Genomic DNA, 18,170 nt, shown 5'->3' with positions numbered 1-18,170 from the left:
TGTATCCAAGTCAGAGGGTCACTGCAGTCACCCGGCTCCAGTATGTATCCAGCCCAGATGGTGGATCAGCACCTAGAAAGGACCTCTACAGCCCTGAAAAACAGCGGAGACCAGGACTAGACCCCCAGAGACAGATCCCCGGTAAAAACCTTGTCTCAGACGACCACCGGGACAAGACCACAGGAAACAGATGATTCTTCTGCACAATCTGACTTTGCTGCAGCCTGGAATTGAACTCCTGGTTTTGTCTGTTTAGAGGAGAACTTGCCCCCCAACTGAGCCTGGTTTCTCCCAAGGTTGTTTCTCCATTCTGTCACCGATGGAGTTTTGGTTCCTTGCCGCTGTCGCCTCTGGCTTGCTTAGTTGGGGACACTTCATTTACAGCAATATCGTTGACTTGATTGCAAATTATTGCACAAATACTATTTAAACTGAACTGAGCTGCATGATGACATCACTGAATTCAATGATGAACTGCCTTTAACTGTCATTTTGCATTATTGACATACTGTTTTCCTAATTAATGTTGTTCAGTTGCTTTGACGCAATCTTTTTTGTTTAAAGTGCTATATAAATAAAGATGACTTTAATAACATGAAACTGTATGTTAATGCCGCTATCGTTATTTACGGTGTTGCAGTTGTTTTGTTTAGCAGTTTCTGATAAGAATGAGGCAGGAGAGGTTTCTGTGAAAGTCTCTACTTGTATAGCACTTATAAAATGAGCTATATGTGCTATATAGGTAGAGGTAGCTCACAAGCGACAAGCAGTGAAAAAGTCGCTTGCGGTGTGAACGGGGCTTTAGAATGCTGAATGTTTCTATAGCTACCAGGACACTTCTAACTGCAGCTGTAGTGACGCTGACTTTACCAATTAGTGATTGGCTCCTTCATTCAGAAGGCGGGGCTTCCTGCGATTGACCAGCCATATTGAGCATTGCATTTTTCCCCATTCAAAACTATACGAGTGACATGTCTTGGGTATTCTATAGTCTTTGAGTTAGTTCATGCTTAAAACGAAACAAAACAAATATCTGCCACTTTAAGAATTTTTCTGTTGAACTGAGTGATGTGCTCACTCTTGACATAAAACAGCTGCAGGATGTGTTAACAATATCTGTATTTACAAGCCACTATATAGAGAGTAATCTATTTACAAATAAAGAGAAAAGAAAGCACCTCGTGGCTGAAGATCAGATGCAGCACAGAGAGCGAGACTGAGGTGAGAGAGTAGATTGAGCTTCTGCTCTCACTCGAGAGATGTGAGGAAAACCCTGCGGTTTCTTCATCCAGCTGTTGCTGAGAGCTCCTTCTTCCTTCAGCCTGAAAACATCTGGAGAAATAAAACTGGAATCGTGTGCTTTAATGTGTCTGAACACACTGGGCTTTAGAGGACCTGAATGAGAGCAGCCGGTGCTCAAAGTCAATGAATCATCAGAGGGATTAATCTCGCTGATGAAGATGAACTTTGGGACAGTTGTGATCTCTGCGGGTCTGTGCGGGCTGCTCAGCTTCATCCTGCTCGCCGTGTCCATCGGCACTGAATACTGGTACATTATAGATGTAGATGAAGGGAAGAACTCCAGCCTGGAGTACAGCAGCTCTCACTCCGGACTCTGGAGGATATATGAAGGTAAGATCACAACACAAACAAATAGCTTCCTTCATGTGCCATTATATTCTGCACCTGTTGATCTCATTTAGTATAATCTGACAGTTATCTCTCTTCATCTTCATTAAAAACATTTAAATATCCAGCGTAATTGCTCAATTAATCACTACATCACAGCATTACATTAAAGTGTTCATGTGAATATGAAACATTAGGCTAAATACTGAGTACTGATGAAGTAGCCTGCATGAGCTTAATGTGCATTTATTCATTCTCCTGTTCTTACTGTTTAACATTTCTCATTCCTATAGCAGCACATTAACCGGCAAACAGTTCGATTGGCTGCAAATGAAGTAATTTCAGAAATATTCACAGATTGAGTTCTCATCACTGGCTGAGTCTCCATTATGTACATAATTAATGTATCGTCCAATTCTGTCGCTGTTTCATGGCACTAGACACAATTAAAGAGAGAACTGTACAACTGTAAATGTTTCATGTTAGACACAGTTACTAAATCTGTTGCATAAAATAACTGTTTTCCATTTCATTCTAATTGCAGTAAAGATGATTTATTCCCTCTAACACAAATGCTGCTCTATCTTGTAAGAAAAGAAACCCTTTAAATGCTGTGTGTTGTATGCAGTGAACTTTGTAGGCTGTAGTTAATTTTCAGGCAACTGTATGAAATGTAATGGGTGTTTGCAGCTTATGACTGGTGTTTCAATGTGACCCACAGGACAGAACGGCAGTTATCACGACATCTCGTTCTACACAGACTCGTCCGACCACACCGAGCAGGGGAGAAGCACCTTTTGAGTGAGTCTCTGAAAGCTATCTACAAATGAGCCACAATCAGAGAATGACGTTGGAAATAGGCTTGTTATGTTTAGTGTATTCTCACTCACTTTAAGATCTGTATTCTCTGCACGACATCCATTCTGAACCAGAGATTGCACAATTATCAAAGCTAATGGCCTTTGATTAGTAGTCATGTGCTATATTGACAAAAAGATGATATCTCAATATTTTCCAGGATTTTGTCGATAGCGTAAATGAGAAGCTACTTTGCTGAGTGTGATTGTGTACCAGTACGTTTGCTGGTTAAGGTCTGTTGTGGACAGATGTCTCCCAAACCTTTTCATAACTTCATATTCTGTGCAGTGGTTACTTCACAGTAGTGATAGTAACTTTTCCACCTTAAATTGATTTCCATTGTTACCTTTATAAGGGCATCTTTTTCTAACCTTATTGGATGTATGCATCTTATTTCATGTCAAATTCTTAAATTTATTCAATAAATTATTTTAGAATAATAAGACAATGTAGGCTGTTAACAATAAAATGAAATCAGTATTAATAAAATCAATTTTTTTGTACTGCAGAAATATCACAGAAGCAGCATTTACATGAATTTACGCAGAACTTATGAGAATAATGTTTAAAAAAAAGTAAGTCACTGCCTTAATGAGTGAGTCATTGAATCATTCATTTAACCTTTTTTTAACAGCTGATTTATTCAGGAACAAGCAAGTGTCTGTTTTTATGAATGGCTCATTGAATCGATTAATTTAAAAAGCTGATTGTTTATGTGACAAATTAATTATTTATGAAACTCTTTGTGTTAGCAAAATAGAGCAACATTGACAATAGAAACTTCTTGTATACTGGACTATAAAAAGCAATATCACATTTGCAATCATGCTGATATTTGGGGAAAAAAATTCTTTGTTTGAAATCGCTTTAGAAATGTGAGACAAAAATGCATACAATGGAAATTTTGCCCTCATTTTTTTTTTTTTTTAATTTTGGGGTCATTCTATATGATAAACATCACACAGCCCTAGTGGTCACTAGTTCAAACTCACTGAAATAGAAATGACAAAGCTGCTTCAGATGTCTGTAAACATGAATTTGTGGCAGCAGGTTACACTGAGCGTGTAATAAAGACCTGTGTCTCTACAGACTTGCACAGGGTCATCGTGGTCCTGCTGCCTCTCAGTCTGGTGCTGCTGGTCTTTGGTGGGATCTTCGGTCTGGTGGCGTCTTTGGCTCAGAGCTGCACTCTTCTCATCTGCATCGCTGCATACTTCCTCATCTGCAGTGAGTCCCATTAACAGCAACACAGCATTCATTGGCCATCTACACACATCAGCTGAAATGAAGTGAGGTCTCAGCGGTGCTAACGCTGGAGTTTGTGTTGTTGTGTAGAGGTCAGTGAGAGATGCGTTCAGTGGCTCAGACAATGTCACACGTGGATATAAAACACAATGGGAATGAAAGAAAACAGAAAATGTCATGCGCTCCAGCTGAGTGCAGCTGTTAGGTGAACTGGTCACACACAGTCAGGGGTTTTAATAGATATGGAGGTTTTTCGCTCAATAATACATATCCACAAAGCCTGCAGTAATGAATAGCAAAAATATTGAACGGTTTAGGGGATTTATTTGATGTGTTTCATCAGTGTATAGGGGATTTTTTTTTGTAATCTAGAGCCAAATTATGCTTCATACCAAAATTCTTTTTTTTTGGTAAAGGTCTTTTGGTTTGGCATGCATACTGACAAAATGCAGTGTTGTTTTTTGATATGATTTTTTTTTTGAATTTTTTGTTCATTACAATGAACACTTTAATTTTTGTTCTATTCAATTCAATTTAGTTCAGGAGGCACCACATGACAGGTATGAATGGTTTACTTGGACATCTGTAATCAGCAGATTTTGCTCCTGTGTCTGTAAAGGTGTTAAACTATAAGAAGAACATCAGCATTTGATTCTGTCTTGAATGACACATAATTAATTCACACCCTCATTACACTTTGTCATTATTTATTTTCATCACTATAATAGAAATCAGGAGATTACCACTGCATGTGTGCTACAATATTTCAGATGAGTTACTGAAGAAAACATCAAAATATAAGTGGGAATGACATACAGGCTTTTTTGTGAGTAGAAATTGAAATTTTCATGCCAAAGACGAAAGGGATCATCAAGACTTTTATCAGTGACAGGTGCAAAAGCTTCATCTGTCATGGTGTGGGGCTCATTAGTGCTCATGGCATGGGTGACTAGCATATGTGTGAAGGTCGCATTGAGTCTGAGGCATATAGCGGGATTTTACAGAGACATACTGTGATCAAACTGACATCTTTTCCCGAGAAGTGATTAGAGTGAGGCAATGCCAAGTCTCTTTCTGGATGTGCTAGCACTGTCCCAGATCTGTCTCCTGTTGAAAATGTGTGGTAAGTCATGAAGAGGAGAATAAGACATTGATAACCAACGACTGTTGAGCAGCTGGAGTCTTGTTCCTTAATTTCACTTGCACACCAGTAGAAATTAGTCTCTTCAATTCAGGAATGATTAAGAGAATAAGACATTGATAACCAAAAGCATTTGATAAAATTGTTTCAAATTTTTTGTATTTTGTTGCTTTTTTGAAGTGTGTTGCAGCCATCAAAATTAATTTGTTTTAAATTACAAAATACAATTAAAGCTGCAAGCAGCGATGAATGGGCCCTCGCACCCGGGCTCACCACCACCGGGTGGCTTTTGTGAAAACAGCGAACGGCGAGAAATATGCGTTTAATGTGGTAAATATACAGAGGAATATGCCAAAGTCATTTATATGTGCCAAATCTTCTGCTGCCAGCATAATAGAACTGGATTTTGGGGATGTACATTTTCTTCACCTTTTATCAAGCATGAAATTTAGGGCAGATTGAACAAGTATGTTGTTTCCCTATGCCAACAGGTGGCGCTATGATTATAACTACATTGGCCTTTAGATATCTTCAGGCCTGACTCTTATCAAAATATGAAGTGTGCAATTGGACATTGCATGTTTAAGTAGTGTAAAATAAGCCATTTTCTGTTGTCAGCAGGTAGATTATAATAATGACCTTCCAATGTGTTCAGGCCCCAAGACCTCTTTTCGAACATGTGAAGACTTGGGGAAGATCGGACATCTTATGCCTGAGGTATACCAATGGCGAGAATCGAACTTTGTCACGGCGCCATGGCCACACCCTTCACATGAAACCTCAAGATGTTCACAACTTAAACATCGCAAAGGCCTTAGATAGACTGACCAAAAAAATTAAAATGTCATAAAATATCTAGGAGTAGTTTGTTACGGGGGTAAAACATGTCCTTCCTGTTGCCAGCAGGTTGCGCTATAGCGATATCTGAATATTGCATGTAGATTATATTCAGGTCAGGAGTCTTCTCAAACATGTGAAGTTTGGGGCGATTGGACATTGTATGTCCTGTTATAGCAACTTCCTTTGATCATAGCGAAACATCGAAATTGTAAGGCCGCCACAGACACGCCCTTAAACGACTCAAGATACTTGCAATTTAACATCGCAAAGGCCTTTAGATTACACTGACAAATTTTGGTGTTGATCTGAAATAAATCTCTAGGAGGAGTTCGTTAACGTACAACGCCCCTGAAAATGGCAAAAAACGACACAAATTTTTGCAGAGAAAATTCACAAATAACTGACTTCCTGTGGGATTCGAATTTCGTACCAGAGGACTTTTTTGTAGGTATTGCTGTGTTACATGTGTGTACCGATTTTTGTACTTGTACGTGAAACTAGCTCGATTGGCGCACTCCGTTGAAAATGTATAGGTGGCGCTATCGAGGCATTTTGCCACACCCAATGGAATATTGGCCTCAGATGTCTTCAGGCCAGGACGCTTATCGAAAATGTGAAGTTTGGGCAAGATGGACATTTTAAGTTACAATAACTTTGATTGCCATGGGAGACATCGAATTTTGTGAAGCCGCACACGCCCTTTAACGAAAACTCAAGATCTTCACAATTTAACATCGTAGAATAGAAGCTGAATGAACTGAAAAAAAAAATTATGTCATAAAATTTTCGGGTTACTTTGTTACAGTGTAAACATATGTCACTTCCTGTTGCCAGTAGGTGGCGCTATGACTATAACTGAATATGGGCATATCAATCTTTTTCAGGTCAGGAGTTCTTATCAAACATGAGAAGTTTTGGGGCAGACTTGGACATTGTATGTCTGAGTTATAGCAACTTCATTTTCACCAATGGCGAATCATCGAAATTCGTCAGGGGCGCCACGGACACGCCCTTCAACGGAAAACTCAAGATCTTCGCACTTTAACATCGCAAAGGCCTTTAGATTAGGCATAACAAATTTGGTTGATCTGAATAAATCTCTAGGAGGAGTTCGTAAAATACAAGGCATAAAATGATGCAAAATTTGCTCATAAAATTAAAAATAACCGACTTCCTGTTGGTTTCGGATATTGCCCCTCCAAGAGTCCCTGCTGCTTTTATGTGTGCCATTTTCGTGCATGTACGTGAAACACAGCTCGAGGGCTTGTTGATTTTTTTTACGGTAGGTGGCGCTGTCGAGCCATTTTGCCACACCCTCTTCTGAAAACCTATATCAGACGTAAATTTTCACCAGGTCTGACGCGTGTGCAAGTTTCAGGACTTTTCGAGCATGTTTAGGCCCTCAAAAATGCGATTCATTTTGGAGAAGAAGAAGAAGAAGAATAATAATAAACAAAGCAGATACAAGAGGGTCCTCACACCATCGGTGCTCGGGCCCTAATTACAATTAAGGCCAGTGAAAACAAGAGTTCTATAATTTTACATTTTAGCTTATTTACTGGCTCCCTTGTTCATATCCGTTCCTCTCGAGTGCTTTCTTTTAATGACTGTGTGAATGTCGCAGAGCGTCTGGTTTATAACTTGTTATTCTCTATTTTTGTCATGATTGTCATTGAGATTTATTAATTACATAACATTGTGTTATCTATTTCTAAAGTTTATCATAAAAGAAAAGTAGAAAAATATAAGATTCATGAAAAAAAAAACATTTATATTTTATTCTCTGCAAATGCAGTTTTGGTCTTTGTTTAAATTACTGTCAATTATTCAGCACCAAATTTAGGTCATATATTCATCCAAAATTCAAAAATTATCAAATTTAATTGTTATCAAATGAATTGCTGAAAACATTGCCTGTGAAACCGCCAAAGATGTCATTCTGTATGTCCGCAGAACTTTATTTCTTTACTGAAATTAAACTGAGTATATAAGTTACCAATATCATTATACTAGGACAGGAACCACATTCAAAAAAAAAAATAACAAAATGGCTAAATGTTCTCTGTGTTTTTCTCTCTGTACCCATCTGTCATCTCTGAAAGGCACAGAAGCATACCCCACATCAGCTGTGTCAGTGCATTTTTTATTTTTTTACGTCTTGAAAAAGCACTGCATTGTTTGAGAAATGACTGATGTTTAATTGCAGAGCAGCAGGAAAATCTCTCCTCTGTTCTTTCTGTCATGTATCATGAGTGATCGTGAAAGGTCAGGGCTCCTCTGAGCTTCATGTAAGTGGGTTATTACAGAAATAATGACTGAGTTCCTGACGGTTCCTTCAAGCAGTTCTCAAGGAATGCACAGATCTTCTCTTACGACCATGGTGATTACAGAATGAGCTTTCCTATTAATACTCTCACCACTAACCTGTGCGACTGTCATATTCTGTGCTTGTGCACTGCTGAGTTTCATTCTAAAGAAAAGACTCATTTGCTCGGATAGGATTTTGCCATCATGCATTTACTGTATAGAACAAGAATCAAGCCATTACAGCTTTCACATGGAGGCTGTTCAAACTCCTGCAATGCCACAGAGCACCACTTAAATAGTTTTCCATTAAATTACATCATATTTGTCCCAAACTGTTGTTAATGTACATAATGGCTTCACCCAGGCTGGACGATTATGCATTTTTCAGTATTGTACTTTTGTCTTTTTGTGGCTGGAATGACATCTATGCTTCATACAGAGAAAAACTATATTATAGACTGTACTTTTTCTTTCCATTTGCTAACTTGACGATGCAAGTACAAAATGGCATGCCCGGTATGCAGTAAGGTTTTTAAAGGTTTCAAAAAGTCATATAGTGCATAGTGGGATATACAAATTAGGAATACAAAAGACTCTCAGAAATAAAGGTACGAAAGCTGGGCTGTATGTTAAAAAAAAAAAAAAAAAAGCAAGGAATTTACAGGATTAAAGAGTATTGTGAATGAACAGCAGAATGACATCACAGTAATTTACTGCTCTTGTTTTACTGTGAATTCACATTATAAAGTTGTCTTTATACAATATATACAATATATATAAAAAATAATATATAAAATAAACAAACAATACAAACCAAAACCAAGTTCAAAAGCGCAAATAAAACCAACAAGAATTAAAAAAACAACATGATCTGTTCATGCTGCACTACATGCTGGGTGCCTTTATTGCATATTTATACTGTGATGATGTTTGTTTACGGTATGTTTTTTTCCAATACTGTAAACTCACAGTAGAGCCAAGCTTATTTTTAAAGGACAATTGTAAAAACTTGCTAGTAAAGTACTGTAGATTTTACAAGAAATTTCTGATAGAATTAGATCCAAATTAGATGCAAGTGAAATCCCACTGTGAAATTACTGTGAAAGAAATGCAATTATTAAACTGGAATATGCTGTAATTTCACACAAAAATTTTTAAACAGTGTGTCACTGGGGCAGTACATCTTGAAAATGTATTCCTGGTCTCCATCCGCAGCCCACTCTAGTTCACCGGCCTATAATGTGGCAAGCACAACCAACATTAATGTGGCAAGCCCAACGAACATTAATATGGCAAGCCCAACGAACATTAATATGGCAAGCCTGCCAGGTATTCATGAGGCCCCAGTGTCGGTTCCAGCCCCAGAGCTCGCTCCAGTATCGGCTCCGGCCCAAGAACTCGCTCCAGTGTCGGCTCCAGCCCCAGAGCTCGATCCAGTGTAGGCTCCTCGAAAGCGTTTTGCTGTGCCTGCTCCTCCAGAGCACCTGCCAGTACCAGCACCACGTAAGCACATCCCCGATCCCCAGCTCAGCCCAGGAAGGGCTCCCGTTCCCAAGTATAGCCCACGGAGGGCTCTTGATCCCCCCTTAAGCCCAGGGAGGGCTCCTGATCCCCCGTTAAGTCCAGGGAGGGCTCTTGATCCCCCGTTAAGCCCAGGGAGGGCTCCAGGCCCCGAGACAGACCTGTATGTTCCCCCAAGTATTTTTTTTTGGGGGGGGAGTGGGGGTAGTAGGGATCCAGCCATAGAGGCCGAGGCGGGGGCTGTGGCCGCGGAGGCTGCTTTGCCATGGCCTCCAGAACTACCTGCTCCACCATGGCTTCCGGAATCTCCTGATCTGCCATGGCCTCCCTAGTCTCCACTGTCCTGTGTCTGTCCTGAAGGACCTCCAGAGCGCCCACCCCCCTCTCCATTTGATGTTATATGGCGTGAGGTAGTTGCTCCTGACAATAGCAACCTGTGACAACACCTTTGTACCAAAAGAGTTCATATTGGTACATTAAAGGTACGTAGTATTAGTAAGGCACAAAAGTGTACCTTTAGAAAAGGTACTGCGGCAGTGACAGCTTTTTTACCTTTTTTGAGAGTGCAGGAATATCATATACTGCAGGAATATCATATACTGTTTCCCACTAATAATAAAGGTCACACACTTGATCTGGTATGTTCTGTTGGGGTGGACATTGATCAACTAGATAGTAGTGACTTGTGTATCAGTGATCATAAGCTACTCACTTTTAATTTAAATGTTCCACTTTTAAGTGGTACTCAAACAGTCTCTCCTGCCTGATCTCAGAGCACTCAGCTGTTGAAACTGTTGATCACTATAATTCTATTTTGTCATCTGCTTTGGATGAATTAGCCCCTAGGAGAGAACATGTTGTTTCATTTCAGAATCAGAATCAGAAAGAGCTTTATTGCCAAGTATGCTTAGCCATACAAGGAATTTGTTTTAGTGACATAAGCTTCCAGTACACAGAGACGACAACAACAACAAAAAAACAAACAAAAAAAAAACAATTGCAAATAAATAAATTGTATGAACAGTTGTGCTATAGATGGCAATGGATTAGAATAGAGTAAGATGCAGAGATGTACTTGGATGGAGGGGTAACAAATAAATATAAGAATATTGCACATTTTTTGCATAAGTGGTGAACATTGAACTGTTTATGAGGTAGATTGCCTGGGGGAAGAAACTGTTCTTGTGCCTAACTGTCCTGGTATTTGCGGCTCTGAAGTGCCGGACAGATGGCAAAAGTTCAAAAAGGGGGTAACTTGGATGAGAGGGATCCAGAGTGATTTTCTGAGCCCTTTTCCTCACTCTGAATGTATACAGTTCTTGAAGGGTGGGCAGGGGAGCACCAATAATTCTTTCAGCAGTCCGAACCATTCTCTGTAGTCTTCTGATGTCTGATTTTGTAGCTGAACCAAACCAGACAGTTATTGAAGTGCACAGGACAGACTCAATGACGGCTGAGTAGAACTATTTCAGCAGCTCCTGTGGCAGGTTAAACTTCCTCAGCTGGTGAAGGAAGTATAACCTTTGTTGAGCCTTTTTAACAATGGAGTCAATGTGATTGTCCCACTTCAGGTCCTGAGAGCTGGTGGTTCCCAGGAATCTGACTGACTCCACTGCAGCCACAGTGCTGTTCATGATGGTGAGTGGGGGGAGTGCAGGGGGGGTTTCTCCTGAAGTCCACAATCATCTCCACTGTTTTGAGAGTGTTCAGCTCCAGGTTGTTGAGAGTGCACCAGACAGCCAGCTGCTCAACCTCTTGTCTGTAAGCAGTCTCGTCACCGTCCTGAATGAGGCCGATGACTGTAGTGTCGTCTGCAAACTTCAGGAGCTTGACAGAGGGGTCTTTGGAGGTGCAGTCGTTGGTGTAGAGGGAGAAGAGCAGTGGGGAGAGAACACATCCCTGAGGGGCACCAGTGTTGGTGGAGCAGCTGTTTGACATGAATTTCCCTAATCTCAGTAGCTGTTGCCTAACTGTCAGAAAGCTGGTGATCCACTGACAGATAGAGCTAGGAACAGAAAGCTGGGTCAGTTTGGTCTGGAGGGCTGTTGGGATGATGGTGTTGAAAGCTGAACTAAAGTCCACAAACAGGATCCTCACATAAGTCCCTATTTTGTCCAGATGTTGCAGGATGAAGTGCAATCCCATGTTGATTGCATCATCCACGGACCTGTTTGCTCGGTAAGCAAACTGCAGGGGGTCCAGTAAGGGTCCATTGATGTCCTTCAGATAAGCCAGAACCAGTTTTTCAAATGACTTCATGACGACAGACATTAGAGCCACAGGTCTGTAGTCATTAAGTCCTGTTATCTTGGGTTTCTTTGGAACGGGGATGATGGTGGAGCGTTTGAAGCAGGACGGCACTTCACACAACTCCAGAGATCTGTTGAAGATCTGTGAAAAGATGGGGGCCAATTGGTCAGCACAGGTTCTCAGACAGGCTGGTGTAACACCATTTGGGCCTGGTGCTTTTCTTCTTTTGTTTTTCCTGAAGACCTGACACATATCGTTTTCACTGATTTGAAGAGCCGGAGGGGGGGAGAGGGGTATTGATGGAGGTGTTAACGGTTGTGTAGAGAGATGATCAGAATGGATGTGGGGTGTTTCAAATCTATAATAAAACTCATTCAGGTCGTTAGCAAGTCGCTGATTAGCCTCAGTGCAGGGGGATGGTGTCTTGTAGTTGGTAATGACTCTCAGTCCTTTCCATACTGAAGTTGAGTCGTTGGAAATAAACTGGTCTTCCAACTTTTTAGAGTAGGTCCTTTTAGCCTCTCTAATCTCTTTGTTCAGTGTGTTCCTGGCCTGATTATACAAGACTCTGCCCCCATTTCTGTAGGCATCCTCTTTGGGCTGACGAAGATGTTTGAGTTTTGCTGTAAACCATGGCTTATCGTTGTTGAATGTTAAATAAGTCCTGGTAGGAATCATATATCCTCACAAAAACTAATATAGGATGTTACGGTCTCTGTGAGTTCATCCAGATCGGTGGTAGCAGCTTCAAAAACACTCCAATCAGTGAGGTCAAAACAAGCTTGTAAATCCTGCTCTGTTTCGTTGGTCCATCTCTTTACAGTCTTTACTACAGGTTTAGCAGATTTAAGTTTTTGCCTGTAGGTTGGTATAAGATGAACCAGACAGTGATCAGACAGTCCCAAAGCTGCTCGTGGAACAGAGATTGGGAGAGATTGGCTTTATTAAAGTCCCCAAGAATGATTAAAACAGAGTCCGGGTGTTGTTGTTCTGTCTCTGTGATCTGGTCAGCGAGTTTCTGTAAAGCCAGGCTTACGTGCGCTTGCGGAGGGATGTAAACGCTCACCAGAATGAACAAGTGAAACTCCCGCGGCGAATAGAACGGCTTGCAGTTGACAAAAAGCACTTCTAGATCTGAACAGCACCTGAACAGCATCTTTTTTAACACAGTTACATCTCTGCACCACCATTCATTGATATAAAAGCATGTCCCGCCGCCACGTGATTTCCCTGTTGATTCTGTGTCGCGATCTGCTCTAAACAGCTGAAAGTCCGGCAGATGGATCGCGCTGTCCGGTATGGCGTCATTCGGCCAGGTTTCCGTGAAACACAGAGCAGCAGAGTGTGAGAAATCCTTATTTGTCTGGGAAAGCAGAAGGATTTTGTCCGTTTGGTTGGGTAGAGAGCGGAGATTTGCCAGATGGATGCTAGGCAACGGTGTTCGAAATCCACGCTTCCTGAGTCTGACAAGCGCACCAGCTCGCTTTCCCCGTATGCGCTTTTTGAAGCGTTTGATCAGCTCCGCTGCTCCACCGACAACAACGTTCAGTAAAACGTCCGAATAATTGAAATCCGGTAAAAGATTTTGTGGTGTGTTCTGCCGAATGTTCAGCAGTTCATCCCTGGTGAAACTGATCATGTTTGACAAACACAAAACAGGAAAAACGAACAAAAACAGTACAAACACTGGAGAGCCAAGCACTGAAGCAGCCGTCTGTGGCACCATCAAGGTTACAACCATTTGTGGCACTAAACAGGAAAAGGATCTGCCGCCCGCAGTTGATATTGCCTCAGTTTTGAGAACGCAGCGGACGTGGAGGACTATAATGTAACAAGAGCTCGTTGAAATACTGAGGTGCTTAACCATTCAGGGGTTTATAAGTAATAAGCAAGATTTTAAAATCTATACGATGTTTAATAGGGAGCCAGTGCAGTGTTTACAGGACTGGGCTAATATGGTCATACTTCCTGGTTCTAGTAAGTATTCTAGCTGCTGCATTTTGGACTAGCTGGAGTTTGTTTATTAAGCATGTAGAACAACCACCCAATTAAGCATTACAATAATCTAACCTTGAGGTCATAAACTCATGTATTTACATTTGTGCATTTGACATTGAGAGCATAGGCTGTAATTTAGATATATTTTTGAGATGGAAAAATGCAGTTTTACAAATGCTAGAAACATGGCTTTCTAAGGAAAGATTGCTATCAAATATCACACCTAGGTTCCTAACTGATGACGAAGAATTGACAGAGCAGCCATCAAGTCTTAGACAACATTCTAGGTTATTACATGCAGTTTTTAGGTCCTATAATTAATACCTCTGCTTTTTTCAGAATTTAGCAGTAAGAAATTACTCATCATCCAGTTTTTTTATATCGACTATACATTCCGTTAGTTTGAGATCGCTATGATACCTCTTCATTCACTGCTAAGAATTTATGGCGGTCATATAAGTATGATTTAAACCATGCTAATGCACTTCCATTAATGCCAACAAAGTTTTCTAGTCTATGCAAAAGAATGTTGTGGTCAATAGTGTTGAACCCAGCACTAAGATCCAATAGCACTAACAGAGAGATACAACCACGATCAGATGATAAGGTCCATGGTCACATATGAAAAGTACTGATAAGTTTGTTGCTGTGAGGTTGTTTAGTAAGAGAATGGAGTGTAATGACATCTCTTTGTCCACAGGTCTGTTGACGGTGTCCGGTGTGAGCATCTATATCAGTTACTCTCAGCAGGCTTTGGAGGAGCTGCAGCACATGGTGGATATTGAGTCACTGTCTCACGTCCACATGTCCTTCGGCTGGTCTCTGGTCATGGCCTGTCTGTCCTTCTCCCTGGAGCTGCTGACGGGGATCCTGCTCATGCTAGCATCCCGTCTCATCCACCATCAGTGCCACCATGAGCCTGTCGCAGTGCTTTCCATGAGCCAGAGCTCACCACAGCTTCTGAGACTGTAGTGATGATGATGATCATTTTATCTACAGCCTTATCAAGAAATGAGTTTGTGCTGCTTCTAAGTAAAAATGGAGAGTGCCGGGTGGCAAATGAGACAGCTGCATCAATTATTGAAAGAGAGTGCTCAGTCGGGGTCTGCCAAATTTGTCTGCATCACTCGAGTGTGTCAGTGCAATCACGCTTTCCTCAAGGCTTCTAGAAACACATTTTCCAGAGCTAAACGATGTCATGTGTCATGCATTTAATGCATATACACTCTTAAAAATAAAGGTTTCAAAAGGGTGTTTTTGCTGCGATGCCATAGAAGAACCATTTTTGGTTCCCCGAAGAACCTTTCAGTGAACAGTTACTAAAAGAACCATTTTGAAGAACATTTTAAAGAACCTTGTTCGACTATAAAGAGCCTTTTCTGCATTTGAAAATACCTTTATTTTTATGAGTGTAACATGATGAATCCAGCCTTGGCAGCATCTCTAGGCACACATTTTGTAGCATAGTGTTTTTTCTGTCAATGAATGAACAAACAATTCTGGTAAAAGTTTGTGTTTTTGCTTATTACAACCAGCCAAGACCTCTAACCTGTTTTAAATTACAGTGTAAAAAGTTGTATTCGTGAGCACACTAATACTTTTACATTTTATAGGAATTGTAATACAAATTCTGCTTAAATACTTAATTTACACATAAAAATTTTCATACTGGTATTAAGTGTTTAGTTGCGGTATTTGCTTAATAGAAAATTGTTCTGTTGTAAAACTGTCATATAACTTACAGTAAGAGTCATTTAATTTACCATCTACTGTATACAGTAAGTCATGTTGAAGTACCATAATAAACATTACTGATGGCCACCAATTTTCCCTTCATGTTGTATATCCATTTCATATTTTTCATGATAATTATGACGCAAACTCATTCATAAAGACACTTTGCAAGCCATATAACAATTTCAAATGAAGCTAGTTATAACTGTGTTTTCATTTGTGGTAATTACATTTATCTCCCTAAGGCTCACATTTCATTAAATGTCCAAGACGCAGCATGTGAGCTCAATTCAAAAATCAATTTGTCACTAATTAACCAATCTATTTAGGAAACCAATTTAAGAAATGTGTCATAGGAACAGAGTGGCCTGTTTTCTTGAGTGCTCAGAAATAACATAATTGCATTAATTTTTATTCCAATTTCCAGAAGGAAGTCTTCTCTGAAGACAGAATGTAATATGCTGCATTATTTTAAGGGAAATATGGCAGCGTTATAATGTTAAATTGCAGAGCCCATATAGGAATGGTGACTGGGTAGCTGTAAATCTCTGATTGCTGCATGGAGGCCAAAACAGCTGCAATCAAGACAGCATTAAATGTCAAACCAATTCTGTTAAGGATGAAAAATGGTCTGGTGATAAATGGAGTGAGGAATGTACCTGAGCACAGTTTTAAAGTTTCTCTTAATCACCTACACTCTAAAAACCATTCTATGAACAAGTAAATGTTTTATAATTTTCTAAAAATAATAATACGTTTTTTTTTTTCCAAAAAAATTGTTTTAATGGCTCATGTCAAAAGAGTCCAAAAGATAACTGTAAATGCATTTGGGGGTGATCTGGGATGAGTTTTGACCACATTTAATGAAGTTGTAAATTAAAATGTGTTCAGCAGTTGAAACATGCAATGTCACATTACAAAAAAAAAAAAAAAAAAAAAAAAAAACATATCTGTCATTTTGACTGTTTCTAAAATATTGTGTTGTGGGCTCTTGTCTTTTTCTCTTTCTTAGGCTCTTCACAATGTGAAAAATAAAATAAAATAAAATACCAGATTATTCATCAAATTATTTTACTGGATCACACTTGGTACTGTCTCTTACTTGTCCAGTTGAACAGAATATGGAAATGTTTCAGTACTCACTCCCTTATATGTAAATGACGATTATCATTTTGTGTGGGAAAGGCAGTCTGTACGATTTATAATAGTTATTTGCAACTGTTGCTTGTCAGATTGTACGAACATGATCCCAGCACTAAGCTATTTCAGACTGTAGGATCTTAGTTGTCAGACTGCATGACAGTCGAGACTCATTCAAAATGCAAAAAGACTCATTCTGAATTTCAATTGAAACTGCAGCTAGCATTTCAAAACAACCGTGGTTCACCAATAACAAAAAGTGTACAATTCAAAAGAAAAAAACAACAACATATTAATCATATTTATTCTGCATCTGTATCTAGTTACTGTTCTAGATCCAGCCAAACAATCTCTTCTACAGACACCAGAACAAATCCCTTCTCATCCAGATATAAAGGTTACCATTTATGGCCCTATCAAAAAGAACTCATCTATGGGGCTGAGGAATGGGGAAGAGGGTTAAAGAAACACATTAAAATCTCAGAAAGTCAAAGAACCAGATACATATCACTTGGAAAGAGGAAACCTTTTTACCCTGAAACAACGTGATGCTGATTTGTTCAATTCTTTGAAATGTATGGTTCCATGAAGAATCTTAAACATCCAATCTTTCCTTTGCAGAAAAAGTTTCTTTTAAGAACTGTTCATTGAAAGGTTGGTTCTTCTGTACCATCACTGAGAAAACCCTCTTTTGGATTGTTTATGTTTAAGAGTGTAAAACATTCTACATTGTTGATTATAACTCTTTTATAGGGGTTTGTAACTGGTGTGGGGTTTGTTATTTCACATGCTAATTTGATGGTACTTTAAATAAACTTTTGAGTAACTCTTTATACATCTTGCAGTGATTAATGGTGTGAGAATTGTTTGTTATTCATGTGTGTTAATTTATGTTCCCATGATAAATATTAATCAGTGCTTTTTATACCACTTTATGATGTATTATTAATAGATCTGTGTTTCGAGTTTGACACAAAAGGTTTTAGAGCTGGAATTTGTGTGAAAATGGGTGAAAAGTGTTAATTATTGTTTGTGTAATTTGGTAAATAATTTAATGGTTTGAAGCATTTTGCTCATTATATGAGTTTTAGCCTGTAAGTGGCTGAACAATAAAATGTGCGAATTTGTTTTTGGCTACTATGCTAAACAGTTTTGTAATTACCATATTTGATGATTAGTGTACTCAAGCTTTGTCACGTCATGTAAAAACAGAAGAGCTCCAGGTGAAATACAGTAATACATGCTTTCACTGGATTCTCGCTGACTGAGAGTGAGGGACTGAGGAGCTTGATAGGAGCGCTGCTATAGATTAAACCTGCACCAAATGCATTAAACTTTTATGGTGCATAATATTTCTTTCCTCACTTGCTGCATAATCAAGCAGAGCTAGGGGTAAACACATTGCTCTTTTCCCTGTTGGCTTTGACGGATCGGTGCAATTTTGCCCCCCCCCCCCCCCCCCCACACACATCTGAGAAGCTTTTGCTTACAGCCAGAACTCAGATGG

At 39.7% G+C, this 18,170-nt stretch overlaps 1 protein-coding gene across 1 annotated transcript; it reads left to right on the top strand.

Annotated features, from left to right (window-relative positions):
• Nucleotides 1-720: 720 nt before the first annotated feature.
• On the top strand, nucleotides 721-16,442 carry LOC109080334 (transmembrane protein 235-like). Its single transcript, XM_042720920.1, is given in 5 exon segments — nucleotides 721-1,632; nucleotides 2,351-2,412; nucleotides 2,415-2,430; nucleotides 3,577-3,714; nucleotides 14,490-16,442. Coding segments are annotated over 5 exon segments (666 nt in total). The 5' UTR covers nucleotides 721-1,454; the 3' UTR covers nucleotides 14,762-16,442.
• Nucleotides 16,443-18,170: the final 1,728 nt, after the last annotated feature.

This window comes from Cyprinus carpio, chromosome B3 (assembly GCF_018340385.1).
Source record: "Cyprinus carpio isolate SPL01 chromosome B3, ASM1834038v1, whole genome shotgun sequence".
Classification (NCBI taxonomy): domain Eukaryota; kingdom Metazoa; phylum Chordata; class Actinopteri; order Cypriniformes; family Cyprinidae; genus Cyprinus; species Cyprinus carpio.
Note: the sequence above shows the minus strand (reverse complement) of the source record. Positions and strands in the feature narration are given on the sequence as shown.